This window comes from Lynx canadensis, chromosome E2 (genome assembly GCF_007474595.2).
Source record: "Lynx canadensis isolate LIC74 chromosome E2, mLynCan4.pri.v2, whole genome shotgun sequence".
In the NCBI taxonomy this organism is placed as follows: domain Eukaryota; kingdom Metazoa; phylum Chordata; class Mammalia; order Carnivora; family Felidae; genus Lynx; species Lynx canadensis.
Genome location: NC_044317.1, coordinates 1325473 through 1346688, shown reverse-complemented (window position 1 = coordinate 1346688; position 21216 = coordinate 1325473). Strand labels below are relative to the sequence as shown.

At 55.4% G+C, this 21216-nt stretch overlaps 1 protein-coding gene across 1 annotated transcript in view; it reads left to right on the top strand.

The window, feature by feature from the left end:
• The window catches only part of ZC3H18 (zinc finger CCCH-type containing 18), a 57359-nt gene that overhangs the window by 13929 nt on the left and 22214 nt on the right, over positions 1–21216 (top strand). The window contains 8 exon segments of the mRNA XM_030297600.1: positions 2825–2909; positions 3591–3662; positions 13771–13919; positions 14243–14335; positions 15077–15234; positions 19926–20043; positions 20934–21017; positions 21019–21203. Coding sequence (XP_030153460.1) covers positions 2825–2909; positions 3591–3662; positions 13771–13919; positions 14243–14335; positions 15077–15234; positions 19926–20043; positions 20934–21017; positions 21019–21203 — 944 coding nt within the window.

Sequence of the window (21216 nt, the reverse complement as noted above, 5' to 3'; positions counted from 1 at the left end):
CGCTTACCGGGAGCCCTGACCCATGCAGGGCCACCTCCTGGGCTCCTCAGCTCAACCCCTGGGCCTCGATTTCCAAGTAAAGCAGGAGGACTTGAATGGGGTGTAACCTTTCAGAAGAGTTTTGTTTTCCTAATGAGAAAGAAGAATCTGCCCTCGATTTGAGCAAATAGCACCTGAGGTGTTAGTCTAGCAGCCGTCGGCGTGAGAGCAGTTGTAAAGAGAAGGTGCCCGGGGCACCAGGGGGCTCAGTCCTTGAGCATCTGACTTGATTTCCACTCAGGTGGTGATCTCGAGGTTCGTGCTTCGTGGGATCAAGCCCCGCGTTGGGCTCCGTGCTGACCGTGTGGAGCCCGCTTGGGATACCCTTTCTTTCTCCCCTTCTCTGCCCCGCCTCCTCAAAAATAAATGGGGAATTGGGACGCCTGGGTGGCGCAGTCGGTTAAGCGTCCGACTTCAGCCAGGTCACGATCTCGCGGTTCGTGAGTTCGAGCCCCGCGTCAGGCTCTGGGCTGATGGCTCGGAGCCTGGAGCCTGTTTCCGATTCTGTGTCTCCCTCTCTCTCTGACCCTCCCCCGTTCATGCTCTGTCTCTCTCTGTCCCAAAAATAAATAAACGTTGAAAAAAAAAATTTTAAAAAATAAATAAATAAATAAATAAATGGGGAATCATCTTAAAAAAAAAAAAAAAAAGATTCTAAAGGACCAGAGGAGAGAGATGTCCCATCATGCCGCAGGAAGCAAACACATCTCTGAGACCTAGGAAATCCTCCTGCGGTTGGACGTGGGGAGGTGGTGCTTAAAGGGTATGGACTTCCACTTAGAATGTGAATATGTTCTGGAGGTCTAAAAAAAATTCTTGAATAAATCATGTAATCTTTTATTTATCTAATTTTTAAACATTTATTTTTGAGAGAGAGAGACGGAGAAAGACAGGTCACGAGCAGGGGAGGGGCAGAGAGAGGGAGAGACAGAATCCGAAGCAGGCTCCAGGCTCCGAGCTGTCAGCCCAGAGTCTCAAACTCACGGACCGAGAGATCATGACCTGAGCCGAAGTCGGCCGCTTAACCGACTGCGCCACCCAGGCGCCCCAATTATTTAATCTTTTAAAAGAAAGAAATTATTCTGTTGGCTCTTAAGGGATATAACTTTCAGGCATTTGTTCTTTTCACTATAAAATGTTTTTTTATTTTTATTGTTTTTAACGTTTATTTGTTTTGAGCGAGTGGGGGAGGGGCAGAGAGAGAGAATCCCAGGCAGGCTCTGCACTGTCAGCACAGAGCCCAACGCAGGGCTTGATCCCACGACCGTGAGATCGCAGCCCGAGCCAACATCAACGGTCAGATGCATAACCGACTGAGCCACCCAGGTGCCCCATAAAATGCTTTTTTCATAAGTAAATATTTTTCAGGCAGAAGTTATACAAATATTTACGCTTTAAAGATAAGCCATCCTGAATCCAGGGTTTGACCTTAGTATTTTTCATTCAACAAATGTTTGCTGACCATTTGCTGTAAGCCCAACACTGTGCTTGGACTGGTGTCACAGTCCTGCCTGGTCTGAACCCCTGTTCAGTCAGGCGGGACCGTGGCAGCCGTGACCCATGCTGTGAGGACCTGTGGTGAAGGGAGCCGGGGTGGGGAGGTCCTGAGGCAGGAGACTCATCCACCGTCTGAAAATGAGGTGAGTCCGTGTTAGTGTCGGTGGAGAAGGAAGAAGAATGCGGGCTGGCTTCTGAAAGGTCACTGCCAGGAGGCCCTGTGGGGAGTTGGGAGGGAGCGGGGCACCAGTGGGGAAGTGGCTCCCAGACCAGGCGGCACTTCGGACGAGGGGGGAGACGCTTTGGTGATCCCCATGCCCTGCCCTGTGTGACCCCTTGGGTTGACTGTCCTAGAGCACCCTGGACAGGGTAGGAAGGGCTAGGACGGGCCAGGACAGGGTAGAACTGGCTAGGTCGGGCCAGGACAGGTTAGGACTGGCTGGGATGGGCCAGGACAGGGTAGGGTGGGCCAGGACAGGGTAGGACGGGTAGGACGGGCCAGGACAGGCTAGGACAGGCCAGGACGGGGGGGCAGTGAGGAGCTCCCTCCTGGACCTCCCAGCAAAGATGTCAGCAGGGCACCTGCATACCCGCTTTGGGGCTGGGGGTGACCCCTGGGGATGGCGTCTCAACTGAGGGGCACAGGGGAGTGTCTGCAGGTCCGTGGTGACCGAGGCCCTGGGATAGTGGAGGCTGGACAGGGCTCAGAGCAGTAGTCCGGGTCATGGCTGTTCTTTGGAATTCCTGGGGATGAAACCCACCCAGGCTTTGGTGTTTGTAAAGCTCCCACATTACACCAAAGCTTGGCAGCCAAGGTTAGGAGCTCTGGCCTGAGAAGACAAGGTTCTGGGTCTGAGCCTGACCTCCCTCCTCCCCACCCCTAGACTCTTAAACTAGAGGACGTTGGTTTTGAGTTTTAAGAACAAAATATTTTGGCTTATAAATACCGTTTAAACGCACAAAGTTCTAAAAGTGTGAAGTGTCACCGTTTGCTGCCCAGCGTTGCTGCCGGAGGGAAAACAGAGAAGCCTGCTTTGTACTGAGCATTAGGTACTTCACGGAGCGTTTTTACTTGGTGTTTTGTGTCACGCCTCGACCTTGTAGACCAGCTCTGGCTTATCCCCATCGAGGTTTGGAAAACTGACCTGAATTGCCAAGTGGCCGAGACACCAGTCTCGTGAAAATACCCTTTCTGGTCTGGGGAAGCCGTGCCTGTTGGTGGACGCCCTCCACCTCCCCTCTCTCATTAAGGTGATTGCCTTTTAAGTCCCGTTGTCCTCTGTTTCAGGATGACGATCTGGAGGAGGGCGAAGTAAAGGACCCCAGTGACAGGAAGGTGAGGCCGCGTCCCACCTGCCGATTCTTCATGAAAGGTAATTGTCTGTGGGGCCTTGTGTGGTCTTGGCTTTTCCTGGGACTGTGGTGGTGGCTCAGCCCCGCCCAGTGCCCGGAAGCCTGTGCAGGGCTGTTCTTGGGGCCAGACCGTGACCGTGGCAGGGTGGCACCGTCCTTTGCTGGTCCTTGCCTCCTTTGACTGACTTGGAGGGGCCAGCCTGGCCGTTTCCACTTTGTGGCTCCAGGCCCTCCGTGACAGCAGAGCTGTGACCACCCTGTTTATGAGTAGTCCTTGTCCTAAGGCAGACGCCCCGGGCACCAGGGGCCCTACCTCTGTACCGACAGTTGCTGCTTGTTTGTAAACGTATCCAAGTACATCCTTCATTTGGAATGGATGTCCAAATAGCAAAGAGATAGCCTCTGAGTGCAGCAAGGTCGCTCCCTCCTGGAAGGTGAGTGGTGCCAGCCACGTGGCTGTGACAGGTCGCAGACTAACGCCACGGGTGACCTGGAACGGCGGCGAGAACCCCGGTCCGTAAGGGTCTCGCGGCCACGCGGCGGTAGTTGGGGCCTATTCCTGGTCACTCCGCCTTCTCCTTGGACAGGTGGGAAGGCGTCTGTCTTTGTCTCAGCCTCGCTGGCCCTGGGCGCCCCGCTCCCTGGCCCGGCCCGCGCGTCTGCTCCGAATTTCACAAGAGCTTCCTGTACTTCTTTTCCAGATGTTGGGACAGCACTGTCCACTCCTCTCCCACCAATATCACATCCCATACCACTCAGAGGCCAGGTTAAAGGTACAGAGTATACGCTTTTCCCTCTCTGCTCCAGAGGCCAGACTTCCTTCTCCTGGATCCAGAATACTGATGTGAAGCCAGAGGAAGGAAGGGGGAGGCTCTGAGGGGCAGAGAGCGCTTGTGGATCCCAGTTCTTAGTGGCGCTCGATGAGGCTCCCGGGACCTTTGCGGACCGCGGGGGGCAGCGGTGGGGGGTGGGACAGGAGGGGCACGGTGGAGTCCCATCTTGCCGAGAGGACAGGCTCTGCACTTGACTGGTCCTCGGAGGACCCTCTGCCTAGACCTCAGTGACGTGACGCAGAGGGTGCTTGGGGCCTGGGTCAGCTCACTCCTCAGGGTGTGGGCTCCTAGCCTGTGCCGTTTACCTGCACAGTTTTGTTTTGTTTTGTTTCAGTTTCTTGATTTTGAGAGAGAGAGAGAGAGAGAGAGAGAGAGAGAGCGAGCAGGTCGGGGAGGGGCAGAGCGAGGGGGAGAGAGAGAAGCCCAAGCAGGCTCTGAACTGTCAGCACGGAGCCCAGCGCAGCACTCAGGGCTCAGACTCACGAACCGCGAGATTATGACCTGAGCCGAAGTCGAGTCAGACGTTTAACCGACTGAGCCCCCCAGGCGCCCTACGTGCGTGTTGTTTCTGCCAAGTGGAGATACTTGGACTCGTGAGTTAGACATGCCCGTGATGGGTCCTTTGCACAGCACGTGCTCTGTCCTCAGGAGGGTGGCTGGCGGTTGTCTCGTGGACAGCATAGTCACCCTAAGGACACAGATGAGTGTGTGGTATGTTTTAGAAAGTAAATTCTTAACAGTTCTTTACAAGCTTTAGTATTTGAAATATCAATATTTCAGAAAATTTTGAGCAGAAGACCTCTTTTCCATAATTACGTGGGAGTAAATGGTGTCAGCCCGCCGAAACTCCTCACGGGGAGATGCACTTACGCAAGTACGTAGATGCGAACGCAGTCATTTCCGGTTGGCACCGCTGTGGAATCGTTCAGAAGCCTGGCCGGCCCGTCGGGACTAGCCGCGGGCTTCCACGGCAGGAGGAGGCACCGTCCGTCCGCGCCGCGGAGGCTCCGGTCCAGGTGCTCCCGGGGGTCACAGCCCTGAGGTCGTTTCCGGAGTTTAGCGACAGAAGCACACGGACCGACGGAGTTGGTCCCGTGTTGGGACCGCGGATGAGCATCCTCGGAGGTACCTCGTGGCACGCACAGGGCACCGTCTCCGCAGATGACTCCAGGGCCACATGTCAGTGGGAGGGAGGTCCCTCCAGAATGCTCAGCTTGGGTTTCAGAGCCCAAGGCCAGTGGCAGGGCTCTCTGCGGAGAAATCTGAGGCCAGTGGCACCCGGCCTTCTCGGCAACTTGGCTGGGCAGTCAGTAACTTGTCTCGGCCTCGGTTTTTGAGTATACATTTACCTTTCCCCCTGGATTGTTGAGTGACTCTGCGGAGTAGTGGGATACAGCATAGGAAGAAACGGTTGATTCTTTGGGCATGCCGAAACACATCCCTCGCTTTTTTTTTTTTTTTTTTTTTAGCAAGTTTTTGGGTGAAAATGTTTTTGCTTACCTGCAATTTTATAAGCTTGGTGTTCCATTGAGACAAATCGTGTAAGTTCCCTTCAGGAGCAGGAGAAGTCACTTTAGAAATAAAACAGAGTTTGTCGCGTTTGACGAAGATGGGGAGAAAGGGGACCTTCACACCCTGCTGGTGGGGACGTGACCTGGTGCAGCTGCTGGAAGACAGTCTGGCGGCTCCTGAGGACACGGGCGTGTAGGACCATACGTGACCCCATCGATTCTGCTTCTAGATCTCCACCCGAGAGAGATGAAAACGTACGTCCACCCAAAAACTTGTGCACAAATGGTCGTAATAGCAGTGTTTGAAACAGCCCACGAGTGCACACAGCGCCCGTGTCTGTCAGCTCATAAATGGTCAGACAGCGTGGTCCGTCTGTACGGTGGAATATTACTCGGCCACAAGAAGAGTGGAGTACTGGGACCACAGCACGGATGAACTGTGAGGACGTCATGCCGAGCGAAAGATGCCAGACACAAAAGGCCTCCTCGTGTGCAAGCTGTCCAGGATAATCCACAGAGGCAGGAACTGGATTAGCCGTTGTCTAAACTGAGGAGCCTGGAGGGAGGGGGAGTGGCTACGGGCAGTAGGGGTGATGGCTAATGAGTGCAGGGTTTCCTTCTAGGATGATGGTTGGACAGCCTTGCGCGTATGTGCTGAAACCCGCGAAATTGTTCGCTTTAGATTGGGACATTACACGGCATGTAATTTATATCTTAATTTGAGGTTTCTTCCTGAGAAAGTTTGTTAGTTATAGTTCTATTAAAAGATACCCCCGGATTAATCATTCGTTGCCCAAATGGGTACATTGATATTTGTGACCATTGGCAAGAAAACACAGGAACATAGGTTGAAACGTCTTTAAGCACCAGTACTTTGTTTACGATATGTTTTTACCTCTGGTGTATTTATGTTAAGTCATCGAGATGGGAAGCTCCCCCTACAGTGATGGAAATAACGTCTTCTTGAAACTATGTCCTACGTTGGGTTTCCGATTGGGCCAGCTATCAATGGCGCCCAGCCCATTCTGTGGGACAGGCCTCCTGGTCTCTGCTCCTTCCTGTTCTTTCTCCCTCTCGCTTTCTTCCCTGACCCCCTCCCCCCGCCCCCCCCAATTTGATAAAATGCACCTCGTGAAATTTACCATGGTAACTATTTTTATTTTTTTTTTTTTTTTTTTTTTTTTTTTTTTTTTTTTTGAGACAAAGCATGAGCAGGGGAGGGGCAGAGAGAGGGGGAGGCACAGAATCTGAAGCGGGCTCCAGGCTGTGAGCTGTCAGCACGGAGCCCGATGTGGAGCTCGAACCCACAGAGTATGAGATCATGACCTGAGGTGAAGTCGGGTGCTCAACTGACTGAACCACCCAGGCGCCCCTGTAACTATTTAAACTTTTTAAATTTTTTTTTTGAGAAAGAGACAGAGCCTGAGTGGGGGAGGGGCAGAGAGAGGGAGACACAGAATCCGAAGCAGGCCCCAGGCTCCAAGCTGTCAGCACAGAGCCCGATACGGGGCTCGAACTCATGAACCGTGAGATCACGACCTGAGACGAAGTCGGACGCTCAGCCGACAGAGCCCCCCAGGGGCCCCTCCATTGTAACTCTTTTTAAGTGTAGGGTTCTGTGGTGTTGAGTACATTCACATCGGGGCCATCGCCACCATCACCTCTGAAATTCTTCATCTTGTACGAGGGAAGCTCTGTAGCCATTAAACGATAACCTCCCATTCCTCCCTCCCCCAGCCCTGGCGACCACCCTCCTACTGTCTGTGAACGTGACTCCTTCCGGTGCCCCATATCAGTAGAACGGTGCGATGGTTGTCTTTATGTGACTGTCTCATCTCACGTGGCAGCGTCCTCGGGGCCCCCCTGTGTTTTAGCGCGTGTCAGAATCTCCTTTCTTCCCAAGGTTCGTCCTCCGCCGCGTGTGCACCTACTTGTCCAACAGCGGACCGGGGTTCTTTCATCTTCCGGCTGCTGTGAACGGTGCAGATGTTTCTTCGAGACCCCGCTTTGAAGTTCTGGGGGTGTATACGGTAGACTTGCTGGGTCGTGCGGTGGCTTTAGTTTCCGTTTCTTGAGGCGCCTCCTCGCTGTGTTTTGGGGCAGCCCCGCCACGTTGTGCTCCCGACAGCCACGTCCTCCTCCCCTACGCTTGGTGTTTTCTGACTTTTTGAGAGAGAGCATCCCAGTGGGTGTGCTTCTGATTTCCATTCCCACGGTCCCGGGTGACGTGAGCATCTCTTCGTGTGCTTGTTGGCCGTTCAAAGAGGATCCCCTCCTGGGAGAGGTGTCTGTTGCCCACTTTGGAATCTCTGCATTCTCCTTTATGTTTAATTTTTTTTTTTTAATGTTAGTTATTCTTGAGAGAGTGAGACAGAGCATGAGCCGGGGAGGGGCAGAGAGAGAGGGAGACACCGAATCCAAAGCAGGCTCCAGGCTCCCAGCTGTCAGCACAGAGCCCGACACGGGGCTCGAAGCCACGGACTGCGAGATCATGACCTGAGCCGAAGTCGGACGCTTAACCAACCGAGCCACCCAGGCACCCCTCTCCGTTATGTTTAAAGCAGCAGGTCTTAAACTGCGGCCTGTGAACCCCTAGCATTTCTTCAGACTCTCTTCCAGGTCAAAACAACTTTTGTGATGCTGAGATTACTAGCAGTCAGGTGCTGGCCCCGTGCACTCGGAGTGACAATAGCAATTTCATTTAATGGTGTCTGTGATAGAGCAGTGAGAATTCTTTTACACTCAAGTACAGGTCTTTAAAAAAAAAAAACACAAAAAAAAAAACACCTTAATTTCCGTGCCAGAAAATTTGCCTGTTCTAAGCATGCAATTCAGTGGTGTTTTTTTTTTTTTAATTTACCAAGTTGTGTGGCTGTCACACAGTCCAGTCCAGGAACGTCTCCATCACCCTGGAAGACCCGCAGCCCCTCAGCGCTGGTCTTTCGCACACTCGGCGAGACGATCTGGGAAGTACTCACGGAGCCCCTCTGCCGCAGTGAGGCGCGGACGTCATCCCCAGGGAGGGCGCGCGAGGTTCGCGCCATGGGCTGGGCCAGCCGGCGTCCCCGCGGGGACCGGGCATGGTGGCCCGGAAATGAGCAGAGCCTGCCGCTCCCCAGACAGCGGCTGACGGCGTCCGTCGCTGATGATGAGGTTTGGGCTCCCGGGCTCTCGAGTGGAGATCAGAGTTTGGGAGAGCCCGAACCTCCAGCCGCAGCGTTTAGCGACCGTCGCGCGATGTCACCGACTCCCTTCTGGGCAGAAGGTCCGCTCACGGGTCGAGATAGACCGGTGGGCGCGAGTACAACAGTTGGAAGTGCTCGGCGAGAGGGTGACGGACCCCCGCACGGCGGCTGGCGGCGAGAAGCCTTCGCCGGACCGGGTCGGTGTAGTGTCGAGGGCGCGAGGGGTTCTTCAAAGCCTGCTGAGTCCCCTCCCTCATCCGCTGCATCGCCCCCCGAGGCTGCGTTTTCTTCGCCTGCTCCAACCGCAGCGACACCGCATGGCAGGGTGAACGCGGAAGCCGACGGGGGACAGGCTGCCTTCCGTTTAACGGCAGGATTCAAGCGGTCTGCGAAAAGGAGGGCGCCTGAGAGGCTCTGTCGGTCAGGCTTTCGACTCTCGATTTCAGCTCCCGTTGGGATCTCACAGCTCGGAGTCGGCGCCCCGAGTCGGACTGTATGCTGACGGCATGAAGCCTGTTGGGGATCCTCTGTCTCCCTTCCCTCCACCCCTCTTCCGTCCCTTCCTCCCTCCCTTCCCCTGTCTCTCTCTCTCTCTCTCTCAAAATAAACTAACATAAAAAAGAGGTTTGCAGAAAGAAAAGTAACGCTCATAGCAGTGTTTTTGAAATAGAGTTTTTTTTTTTTAATGTTTTTTATTTATTTTTGAGAGAGAGAGAGAGACAGAGCATGAGCAGGGGAGGGGCAGAGAGAGGGGGAGATACAGAATCTGAAGCAGGCTCCAAGCTCTGAGCTGTCAGCACAGAGCCTGACGCGGGGCTCAAACTCACAGAGTATGAGATCATGACCTGAGCTGAAGTCGGACACTCAACTGACCGAGCCACCCAGGCGCCCCTTTCAGTGGCATTTTTTTAAAACCATGAAGCACTTTAAACTTCTCTGTCCTTGTGATCCCTGTGTTTATTTTCTATTCTGAGTTATTCAGGCTAACAGGAAATGGGACCAGTGACTAAGGCCGCTGTCTTACTCAGAAATAACAAAGTAGCAGGACACTTTGCAGATACAGTGAGTGAGCGCAGCCTCTAGAAATGATACCAGCACTGCCTTGTACTGACACCGGTCAGACTGACAATCAGAAATTTAAAAATCTGCTTGTGTTTCTGGGCCCACCACACATACACGCTCACACGTGTGCCCACAGACACGATGCTGTCTTCGGACATTTCACACTGCGGGAGAAGTGGATTCCTCCTCGGTCAGGTGTGTGGTTGTGGCCAGCAGGGCCCTGGCCTGGGAGACGTGGGTTTGGTTTCCTCTCATCTCGGGGTTTAGTTTCTTTGATTTCTGCAGATTTGTATCTGTTTCGCCGATCGTGGGTTTGGTGGGATTGAACACGCAGGTTCCTTCTTTGTAGGAACCTGTTATTCCCCCTGTTATTCGGGGGGAAAAAAAGCAAGGCTCAACACCAAGTGTATAAATGACCAGGAAAAAGTGGGGACGGCTACACCGTGGATTGATTGGTTGGTCAATCCTCCCCCAGTAAATTGGTGACTGGCTCTGGTAGGAGGCCCTGGAGGCCTGGAGGTGGCGCTAACTTTCAGAGTGTTTGCATATGTTTTGTGTATACGTTACTTTGATTTCATACATTTGCTTTTCAGTTAAGAACTAAAACGTCATCGGTGCGTTCAAAGCCCTGTGTAAACCATCATGAAGAAACTCAACGCCCTCGTCCTGACGGCGTGACCCAGCTTCCACTTTCCTTGTTTCTTTCTGGCCAGGGTCCTCCCATAATTGTCAGCCGTGTATTCGTCCAGAGTCACAGTCCACACGAACTCTGTGTTTGTGAAGTTTCTCTTAGAAGTAGAAGGCCGTGGGGGTTTAAAACAAGATTTATTCTTCCAGTTTCTAGAGAATACTTTCGCCCAAACAAAATGCTGGGGTTTTTTTTTAAGTTCATTTCTTTATTTTGAGAGAGCGCAAGTGGGAGAAGGGTAGAGAGAGAGTCCCAGGCAGGTGCCACGCCACCCGCGCGGAGTCTCTTGCGGGGCTCGCCCCTACAAGATACTTTTTTAAATTACGAAAGCGTTGTATACTGACAGAGTCAGGACAGTAAAAGACAGAAGTCTTTCGACCAGCCGACAATCCGGGGTGCTTCGTTCCAGGCTTTTTTCTACACAAAAATTCACTCTTAAAAAGGCTAGTGAGTGGTTGGCTCCGTCGGTGGGACGTGCGACTCTTGATCTTGGGGTCTTGCGTTCGAGTCCCATGTTGGGTATGGAGGCGACTTGAAGATAGAATCTTAGAGTAAAAAGGCCAGCGGGAGCACACAGCTTCTGCCCCCCTCTTCTGTGGGTGTGCCGACCCACACCACCCTCCGTGGGCACCCGTCCCGGCGGTGCGGGCCGGCCTCCCCTGCCTCCGCCCGGAACAGCCTTCTCTTCGCCTCTGGTGGCCGGCAAGGGTCTCCGCCCACCCCGGAGCAGAGGGTCCAGGAGGACGGGCTCCTGTCACCTGCCGGAGACTCGGGGGCCACCCGCTGCTGCTCTTCTCCCTCTTTTCTCCCCCTGCTTGTGGCAGCAGTAAAAGGTCTTTTTTGTCAGTAGGCTCATGGGAGACGTTTTTGATTTTCTTTTGGAAATATTTTAAATACAAAAAAAAAGAAAGAAAGAAAGAAAAAAAACCCCAGATTAACAAACCTATTTATCCGCCACCCAGTTACATATTTTAGGTTTAAAAAGTCATAGAAAAGCTGGCACCTATATTAATACTTTTCTGCGCTCGGAAAGTTTCTGCAGTAAGCCTTTGTGATCCGTTAGTCTAACTACACGGCAGCGAGGATGTCGTGTGAGTTCTCACAGGCTTAAAAGGCAGAGCACTTGATAGCATTTGGAATTCTTTATTTAGATACAGGACTGCCTAGTCTGTTTTCTTTAAACCTCTCTGAGACTCTGGGATTTTGAGCCCCCTGTAGTATAACATTTCCCAGACTCTGACTTCTGCGTGAATTTTAGGGGCGCCTGGGTGGCTGGCTCAGTCAGTCGAGCGTCCGACTTCGGCTCAGGTCGCGATCTCACGGTTCGCGAGTTGAAGCCCCGCGTCGGGCTCTGTGCTGACAGCTCGGAGCCTGGAGCCTGCTTCCGATCCTGTGTCTCCCCCTTTTTGTGCCCCTAACCTACTCGCTTTCTGTCTCTGTCTCTCTCAAAGATAAAAATAAACATTAAAAAAAAATTAAGAATTTTAAATGGGCAGCCCGGGCGGCTCGGTCGGTTGAACGTCTGACTTTGGCTCGTGTCGTGGTCTCGAGGTTCGTGAGTTGAGGATCCACCTCAGGCTCTGTGCTGTCAGTGAAGAGCCTGCTTCAGACCCTCTGTCCCCCTCTCTCTGCCCCTCCCCCCACTCATGCTTGCTCACACATGCATGCTCACTCGCTCTCCCTCAAAAATATTTTAAAAAACAATTTTAAAAGTCATTTTCACATTTCCAGAGAAGTAATTTTAAGCATACTTTATTTCGCATTTAACTCAGATCAATTCGTTAGTAAGTTTTAACGCAAGTTAAAATATTCATGATGTTTAAAAGGTAAATTTAGCTTTTTTCTGAATACCAAACAATTAGTTCTCTGTAATTTGTACGAAGAAAACTATGTTTTGTCAACAGAAACATTTAAATGGAGTATCACATTTAGGAGTGAATATACGGGGGGCGCCTGGGTGGCTCTGTCAGTTAAGCATCTGATTCTTGAGTTCCGCTCAGGTCATGATCTCACGGTCTGTGGGATCGAGCCCCACGTCCCGCTCTGTGCTGACAGTGTGGAACTCTGCTTGGGATTCTCTCCCTCTCTCTCTCTCTCTCTCTCTCTCTCAAAATAAGTAAACATTTTTAAAAAGTGAATATATATTGAAAGATGGTTTAAATTTTAACTACATGTTAACCTGTTGAAAACATTTTTAAGTCATTTAGATATCGTATGCTATATTTATTTTTGAGCTTGTGTAGATACTCCTGTTCAAAAAATTACATTTTTATTTTATTTTTTTAATTTTTCAACATCCTCTTTATACCCAACATGGGGCTCGAACTCATGACCCTGAGATCAAGAGTTGCATGCTCCACTGACTGAGCCAGCCAGGTGCCCCCCAAAATTAATATTTTAAAAACTGATTCGGGGCGCCTGGGTGGCGCAGTCGGTTAAGCGTCCGACTTCAGCCAGGTCACGATCTCGCGGTCCGTGAGTTCGAGCCCCGCGTCGGGCTCTGGGCTGATGGCTCGGAGCCTGGAGCCTGTTTCCGATTCTGTGTCTCCCTCTCTCTCTCTGCCCCTCGCTCATTCATGCTCTGTCTCTCTCTGTCCCAAAAATAAATAAAAACGTTGAAAAAAAAAATTAAAAAAAAAAAAAAAACTGATTCACTTACTGGTTAAATTGAAACGTGGGCTTCTTGCCTTCTGCTCTGGAAAATCAGGCAGTTTCCTTGAACGATATTGGTGTTCTGTCACCAAGTAATTCTAAAAGATATTTTTTATAAGCACCCAGATTATTAGGGTTGTCTATGTGTGTTCTCGTTAATACATTTTTTAAGTCCAGAAATGTCCTGAAATGGTATGTGAGGCTTTGGTGGGAGAAACACAGACGTCCAGAGCTGGTACAGACACCCAGAGACTGACTGGCGGAATTCTGGAAGCATCCTTCGATGCTTCTCTGTGATGGCTGTTTCAGTATGCGTGGTTTTTTGAGTCCGAATAAATCAGGGTCCTCCTTGCATACCTCTGAGCCTTTCTGGGGGTGCAGTGTCGTCCGAGCAGGAAACCCAGGGCCGCCTGTGATTGGGAAGCTCCCGGACTTTTTCTATTTTTAGGGGGAAATGAACTACTCACAGAGTCACTTAGGAACAGGGGCCACGTTTCCTCCACCGCATAACCTCAGTCCCTTTCGGGAGCACTCAGGAAGTGCTGCTCTCAGGAAGCTCCTTAGCCCGGGGCCCGGTCCGGGCCTGCCTGCCAGGAACCACGCACATGCGCGCGTGCGCGTGCGCGTGTGCGTGTGCGTGTGTGTGTGTGTGTGTGTGTGAAGGTGGAGGCACGGGGCGGGGGTTCTTTGCTGTGCTCGGTTCAGGCATGAAGGGTGAGCCCAGGCAGCCCAACTCTGAGCCCGACCCCGCCACCACTGCTGCCTGACTCCGGGCCCATTCGGACTCGGGTTCACACGGCCTGTGGGGTGGCGAGGGCGCCCTGTGTGGCACCGCACGGGCCCCCCGGCGAAGCTGCCGCTCCTGGAGCCGCTGTGGGCAAAGCGGGCAGGAAGCTGACCTCGTGTGCTCCGATTGGCTCCCCTTTCTGACCTGGCTTTTGTCTCCACAGGGAACTGCACGTGGGGAATGAACTGTAGGTTTATACACCCCGGAGTCAACGACAAGGGCAACTATTCCTTAATCACCAAAGCCGAACCTTTCCCGCCTAATGGTGCCCCACCTCTTGGACCTCACCCGCTGATGCCTGCCAACCCCTGGGTGCGTGAACCCCTCTCTTTCTTTCATTGCTAACGGACGGGACAGCTAAGCTCTCCGAACCTTCTGCTTACAGCCCATCGGTACACCTTGTGTAAAAGGCACCTCTGTGACGTCACGGTCACTGGGTCGCCTTCCAGATGCTTCCGTGTCTCTGTGAGGAGGCAACCCTAGGCTCAGGGCAGCAGGTCAGGGGCCACACTGAGGCTTGGAGTGCCAGGGGCGTGCGGCCGATAACCTTCTAGCTGGTGTTCTTGCTCCCGTCTCTTTGTAGATTTTGAAGTTTTGCTTGCTTTCTCAACTTTTCCCTTCTTGTTTCTTAATAGGGTGGGCCCGTAGTTGATGAAATTTTGCCTCCACCCCCTCCAGAGCCCCCCACGGAGAGTGCCTGGGAACGAGGACTCCGGCACGCGAAGGAGGTAACTGGAGGGCCTGAGGAAAATTCTTGAGCACGAGTAGCGTTGCTTTGATTCAGAGACAGTGACTGGAAACTCAGTGAAGTCTCTGAAGTGAGGGAGTGGTTTCCTAAGAGTTAAGAGAGCTCTGTCGGTCTGTCCAAGGCCCAGGCGCGCTGTCTTCCCGTGGCTCGGGTGGCGTCACACCGCACCCCGGCTGGTGCTGCGGCCCCCGGCCTCCTGGAGCCGTGGCCCGTGCGTGTGCAGGCCCATCCCTTCCCGAGACGGCCGCTGTCCCCACCCGCGCCCTCCCTCCAGGCTGTCCCGTGGCCCTGGCCGTCAGGCTTGTGGTCTGTCGCCACCAGACCTGCTTTCCAGGCCCTCACTTCACTTTCTCTCCAGTGAGGTGACAGGGTAAAAACGAAACCATTCCCCTGCCTGGCTCAGCACGGAGCCAGCCCCCACTCCCCCCCCCCCCCCCCCCCCCCCCCCCCCCAGCCCTGGAACCGCTTTCTCTCCATGCTTGGGCCCCGTCACGAGCGAGTATCTGGGGCTCCCTGGCTCAGGAGGTGGCCGGCTCTGTTACCCCTTTCCAGAAGGCAAGCCAGCTCCGTGGCACCGCCTGGCGGGCCCGTCCTGCTGGTGCAGAGATGGTGTGCCTGGGCCTGGAGTCCCTCGGCCGCTCCCGCTGCCCTGGCTGGGGCGCCGTGGGGCCGCCTTTCGTGACAGCGACTAGCGTTGACTTCTTCCTTCTTACGACGGTAGGTTTTAAAAAAAGCAACCATTCGAAAAGAACAGGAGCCCGATTTTGAAGAGAAAAGGTTTACGGTGACCATCGGCGAAGACGAACGGGAGTTTGACAAGGAAAATGAAGTTTTCCGGGATTGGAATTACCGCATCACGAGGGATGTCCGAGAGACAGCGTAAGGAGCCATCCCTCCTTCCCTTCTGAGGGACAGTGAAGCTGTCCCCAGCCGCGGGAGCCTCGCGCTCTTCCCTCAGGCCTCGGGGGGCCGTGCCTCCCTCTCCCCGTCCTCGGCTCAGAACGGCCTTCCCGAGATGGTGTCAGAAGCTCTGCAGGGGCTTTCCTGGGTTTTCTGCGCCGTGAAGGAAACGCCCCGGCTCTGGCAGGGCTGGGTGCCCGGAGAGGGCTCACCTCTGCGTGGCTTCCTCTGAGCTCTGCATTTCTAGAGCTCTGCTCCGAACCCCTGGAGCCCCAGCGGTCTGCCTCTTCCCACCCTCCTCCCGGTCTCCCAGCGGCCAGGAAAACCCATGAAATTGTCACCAGAGTCCAGGAACTCGGCAGGTGTGACACTTTTCGTCGTAAATGGCCTTGTTCCTTCTCCGACACGTCCTGTTACTGGTCTGGTAGAGAAGTGCATGCGGTGGAAAGGCTTCGGGGCTCTCACGACATCCCCCCGCACCTCTTCCCGGGGGACGGTCGGCTTTGTCGTGCTCCCCTTGGAGGGGCAGACGCAGGCCGCTCTCTCCTGAGCAGCCACCGCAGCGTGGGCTCGGGTCACCGCGATCGGAGCCGGCTCTGGCGCCCAGGCAGTGTCATAGCAGCGCTCCGCTCGGCCACACCTGCCGTGGGAGAGCATGCTCGCTGGGGTCTGGCCGCGGTGGCGGTGGCGGTGGGCGCAGAGAAGGGGTTCGCGGACGGGGCTTGCCTTTCAGGGTTCCGCCGGCCAGGCTGCTACTCGAAGCTCGAGGCTCGTGTCCCGCATCGTGCACCCTGCCCCCGGCTCTCTGCCTGCAGAGAAGGATGGGGGGGACCCTGTGCTCCACGCTTGTGTCAGGGGACAGCTCAGAGTTTGCAGCGTAGAGATTTAAAGCCGTGGTTCGGACTAGTGTGTTTTCTGATTCTGGGTGTGGAGGCCTGTCAGATTCCGGACGGGAGCGTGGCAGTCGGGACTCTGTCTGCCAGCTCCCACGGCTCCCTTCGGGTCCTGAGGCCTCACACTTTTCTTGGGGAAAGCGCAGGTGAGGCTCCCGTCCCGCCGGGCTCAAGGGGCAGGCGGACAGTCCCAGGGGCCGGGGTGACCGGCACAGAGGGTGTGCTCTCTGAGCGTGCTCACTCTGAACGCTGGGCGAAGAGGCTCCGAACCTTGACACTCGGCCTCCCAGCCGCTGCTGGCGCGGGGGGGGGGGGGGGGGGGGGACCTGGAGCGTGTGCCCTCAGGGGAGCCGGCCGGCGAGTGCGGCTCTGCAGGGCGCACGCGGGCCTCGGCCGAACCGGCGGCTGTGCCCTGGGCCTGCCCCGCGTGTGGTGCCGGCGGGTGCCACGCTCCCTCTGCGGAGGGTCCGTGGTGCGGGACCTTGCGCCTCTAAAGCCTCTGAGGACGGCCCTCGGAGCCAAGTTTTCACTCACGTTTGGTTTTTCAACGTCACTGCCCTAGAATTAACCGGGGGCTTCTGTGACACCCCTGTGTCGGGCCCCACCGGACCTCATCAGTCAGGGCCTCTGGGAACAGGGCCCCTGTGGCGAGTGTGGGTGAGAAGGCACCTCTGCCCTGTCAGTCAGGGTCCGCTAAACACAGGAGACCCCCTGGCTATTTTCATTTCGTGTAAAGACTGTGCAAACAGAAGGCAGTGGCAGCTGTAGGAAGTGGGGGGGGGGGGGGGGGGCAGTTGGAAGTTCACACCGAGAAGCTGGAGGCCGGGCTGGGACTCAGGCCGCTGAGGAGGGGAGTGCTGGCCAGCTGTGCCGGCTCCCCTGTGGTGGGCGAGGAGGCCGGGGTGCCAGAGTCCTGCGGGCGGCAACGGGCAGAGGCCAGGACAGACAGACCCTTCTGCCCCCGGGGCCCGGCCAGCCCCTGCGGCACCTGTCGTGGGCCAGCCTCGCGCGGGGCAATCGGGAGAACAGGGTGCTCTCGGCAGAGGGTGTGGGGGGCTCAGTCAGATACCAAGCGGACAGCTTAAAAGCAGTTCAGGGCCGTTGATGTAAAACTCAGAACCACCAGCCGTGCTGGTGTTCCCTGCCTGGGACCCCGGGGCACAACAAACTCTGTGCCCAGGTGCTCTCCACCCGGCGATGCGGCAGGCCTGTGCGCCGGATCCCCACGTGCGCCAGGTGAGGGAAGGTGGGGAAGAGGGAAGGTCGGGAAGGGCGTGAGGGACCGGCAGCACCACCAGGGGCCGGCCAGGGTGTCCAGGGAAGGTGGGGCCCCGCTGGCTAACTATCAAGCCTTCTGGGCGATCCTCGTGCCCACCCACTGAGGTTTGAGAGCCGTGGACTTCACTTCGGGGGCCCGGGCCCCCACCTGATGTCAGGGGCGGCGTGGTCAGGCTCTGGCAGCGTGGAGCTGGGTGCTCTGTTGTGGAACCAGTGGGGAAGGGTGCCCGCTCAGGAGCTCCTGAGGAAGTAGCCTGAGACAGTATGCAGCACAGGAAAACCGGTGTTTTCTTTATGCCATTTTTGGGAATTAACTTGTTTAGCAGGATCACTTAGTAAAGGTAGTGCTTTTCAGATGCCAGCCACCTTGTGGGACCTCATGCGCACAAGGTATTAAGAAATGTCACCCTGGGGGGTGGGGCGTTGGGGGGTCAGTTGGTTACGTGTCCAACTGCGGCTCGGGTCATGATCTCGCTGTTCCTGAGTTCGAGCCCCGCGTCGGGCTCTGTGCTGACAGCTCAGAGCCTGGAGCCTGCCTCAGAGTCTGTGTCTCCCTCTCTCTCTACCCCTCTTCCCCGCTGGAAAACAAAAAAATGATTAAAAAAAAGAAAGAAATGTCACCCTGGGGTTCCCAGCCAGCTCAGTCAGTGCGAGTGCGACTCCTGACCTCAGGGCCACGAGTTCAAGTCCCGTGACTTTGATGTCATCTCTGTGCAGGAGGCTGGGGTGCGGTTAATGCAAGAACATGCACTGAGCCCACAAAGGCGCCCTGACCGTTCCCTCCTTCACGTAGGGACCCTGGTGGCGGTGTCCTAAGACTCCAGGCCGTCCCACGGGAGAGAGGCCGTTACACGTTGCTTACCCGGTTTTCCAGAAACGAATTTGTCGGCACGGCCCTCCTTTGAGAGAACACGCACCCTCACATCCGTTTGGGAAGGTGTTTCTCCCAGGGCCTGGGTTGGCCGGGAATGGTGCTGGGGCCTGGGGGGCCACGTTCTCTCTTGCTGTCGAGCAGCGGGCTGGGCCGCGGCAGGCCTGCGCAGCTGCTGACTGCTGTCTTACACGCGACCTGAGTGGTGGGCACTTAGGCGCTTTGGAAGATGTCTGGCCACTTGGAGTGAAAGAGAGCTGTGTCCTCCAGCAGAGCCGGCCTCGGGTGAGTCAGTCTGCCGGGGTCCTGGCCCAGGCGGGGCAGACACCTCCCAGAAGGCAGCCCGCTGGAGGCCATCGGGTGACCCAGAAGCTCGGCCTGGCAGCCTCTTGAGGTTGTGGGCACGTTGGTTTCCCCCACCAGCTTACTCACAGGGGAGAGTTGGTCTGGAGCCAGGAAATCCCTGAAAGAATGCCTGTCTGTTGCCGGACTTACGTCAGGGTCCAGGGCACCCCCAGGGCAGGTCCTCTGGGTCGGTGGATAAGGTGGGATCTCCTTACCTTCCTCCCCACAGTCAGTGGCTGTCCCTTCCCCATTGAGTACAAGTCTGCCTTGGCCCCTCGGGAGGCTCCTTTATCCTACGTGCGGGGGTCTGTCCCTGGACCGTTTGTTTCTTCGTGAGAAAGGCAGGCCTGCAGTGTCGTGTTGTCTCAGGGTGTGTCTTTCTTGGCTGGGATTGCACATCTCTGCCTGCCTGTGCTTTCGGGGACCGGTTGTCGAGCTCCATATGGAAGCCCACCGGTGTTTTTACTGGGATTGCCCTCCATTTGCAAACTGATGGAGAGAGCTGACTTCTGGGCAGCGTCCAGTCCTGGCTGAAGACCAGAAACATGGTCTCGTGTGTTCACATGTCCTCCTTGTCTTTGAGGAGCACATTAAAGCTCTTCTCAGGTAGGTTCTGCTCAGTTCTGGTTAAACGCACTTTGTTCCTCAGTGTTTCTTCTTTCTTGCTGCTCTAAAAGAGGGTTTCTCTGCTCCTTGTCCGGAGTGGTCGTCTGTGTGCGTGGAGGCATCGGTCTCATGCTTCCCTGGGCCCTCTGGCTGCCTGTATCAGCTTTACCGTGCCTCAGGTTCCAAGTCTGGTGCCATTTCATTTGCGGGTGTGGGTCCTTTTCCTCCTCGCCCAGCCTCCGCAGCTTCATTCGTCTGATGGCAGCAGCCAGCCTCTGCCACGCCAGTGGATGGCCATGGAGGCCGTGGCCACCTTGCCTTTGCCCGGTCTTACAGAAATGCCCCTGTTCCCATTAGTAAGAGGTTGGCTTGAGTTCCAACGTATGTGTGTGAGTTAAGTCTCGTTAGGAAGTGTTGTCTCCAGCTCCCTGCGGTGTTTGTCATCGTAGGTGCGATCCTCTGTGGTTCTTCTCTTCAGGTCTGCCATTATGTGTGGTGTGTTCACGAATTTCCTCCTTCTGACTCATCCTCAGATTCCTGGAATAAATCCCACTGAGTCACAGCGTATTTTATTTTCTTAATGTGGTGTCGGATTCTGTTTGCTAACGTTTTGTGTAATATTTTTGCCTTAATATTCGTAAGTGATAAGATTTGCCTCTTACTCGCTCATTTTTCAGACTGGAGCCTTACGCAGATCCGTACTACGACTATGAAATCGAGCGCTTCTGGCGTGGCGGGCAGTACGAGAACTTCCGGGTGCAGTACACGGAGACGGAGCCGTACCACAATTACCGGGTGAGTGTGACGGTCGTGCACGTCTCCCCGCGCTGGTCCATTTTTTAAGATTACCCCCTTTTTCATCTTTGGGACTTCATATGGTTTTAGTAGCACGGGCAGAGTGTACCAGTTTCAAGTCCAGACTGACTGTTCGTGGAGAAACATTTCGGATCCACAGGTTAAATTGGTGGTGGTTTCCTTTAGTTGGTCTGTGCCCTTGCTCTGGGTTTGTTAAAAACTAGGTTTGCCGACTGGATTATTGATACAGCTCTGCATGGGACTGTGTTCTGCCCTCCTGAGTGTGTTACTCCCTCGGGTTCCCTAGCGGTACCATTTATAACTATGCTGTCCTCACCCATGTCCTCACCCACTTTAGTGACACCCCCCCCCCGCGCCCCCAGCTGTGCCTTGCTGGCCTGGAGGATGGGCCCGGGCTGTGGGGGTACAGGTGCGGCCTGCCAGGCAGGGTCTCCCTGAAGGTAGAAGTGACTTGTTGGAGCCGCTTTCCACCGCCTCTGTCCCCCACCACGTCCGAGGCTGCGGCCAGTGGCAGGGCAGGGGCGCACCTCATTACCTCACAGGCCACTTGAAACCCGAAACCCGTGTCCGTGCTGTGTGATTTGGGCTTTGTCCCGTTTTAACTTTGAACATTAGAGCAGACGGATGGAGGAGACCTGAGCGATAGTTCCGGAAGGCGCTCGAGGCCTTTGCCTCGGAAAGCAGGGGCACGTGCCCCGCGCTGTCCCCGCCCCTGGAAGGGGGTGGGGGCGGCCCCGGCGACTGGCGGACCGGATAGCGGTGCCTGGAGGACGACCTGGGGAACAGAGCCGGCGCGGCAGGTGGCCCCCGCGGCCTCCCCGCCACCTGCGTTCTGCCGGCCACCGCCCAGCGCGTGTCTTTGGCTTCAGGACCGGGAGCGTGAGCGCGAGCGCGAGAACCGGCAGCGGGAGCGTGAGCGGGAGCGCGAGCGGGACCGAGAGCGGGAGCGCCGGCATGCGGGAGCGCGAGCGCGAGCGCGAGCGGGAGCGCGACAAGGAGCGGCAGCGGAGGAAGGAGGAGTGGGAGAGAGAGCGAGCCAAGCGCGACGAGAAGGACCGCCAGCACCGAGACCGCGACCGCGAGAAGGAGCGCGAGAAGGAGAAGGAGAAGCCGAAGCCCCGCTCCCCGCAGCCGCCCAGGTAGGTTGTGGGC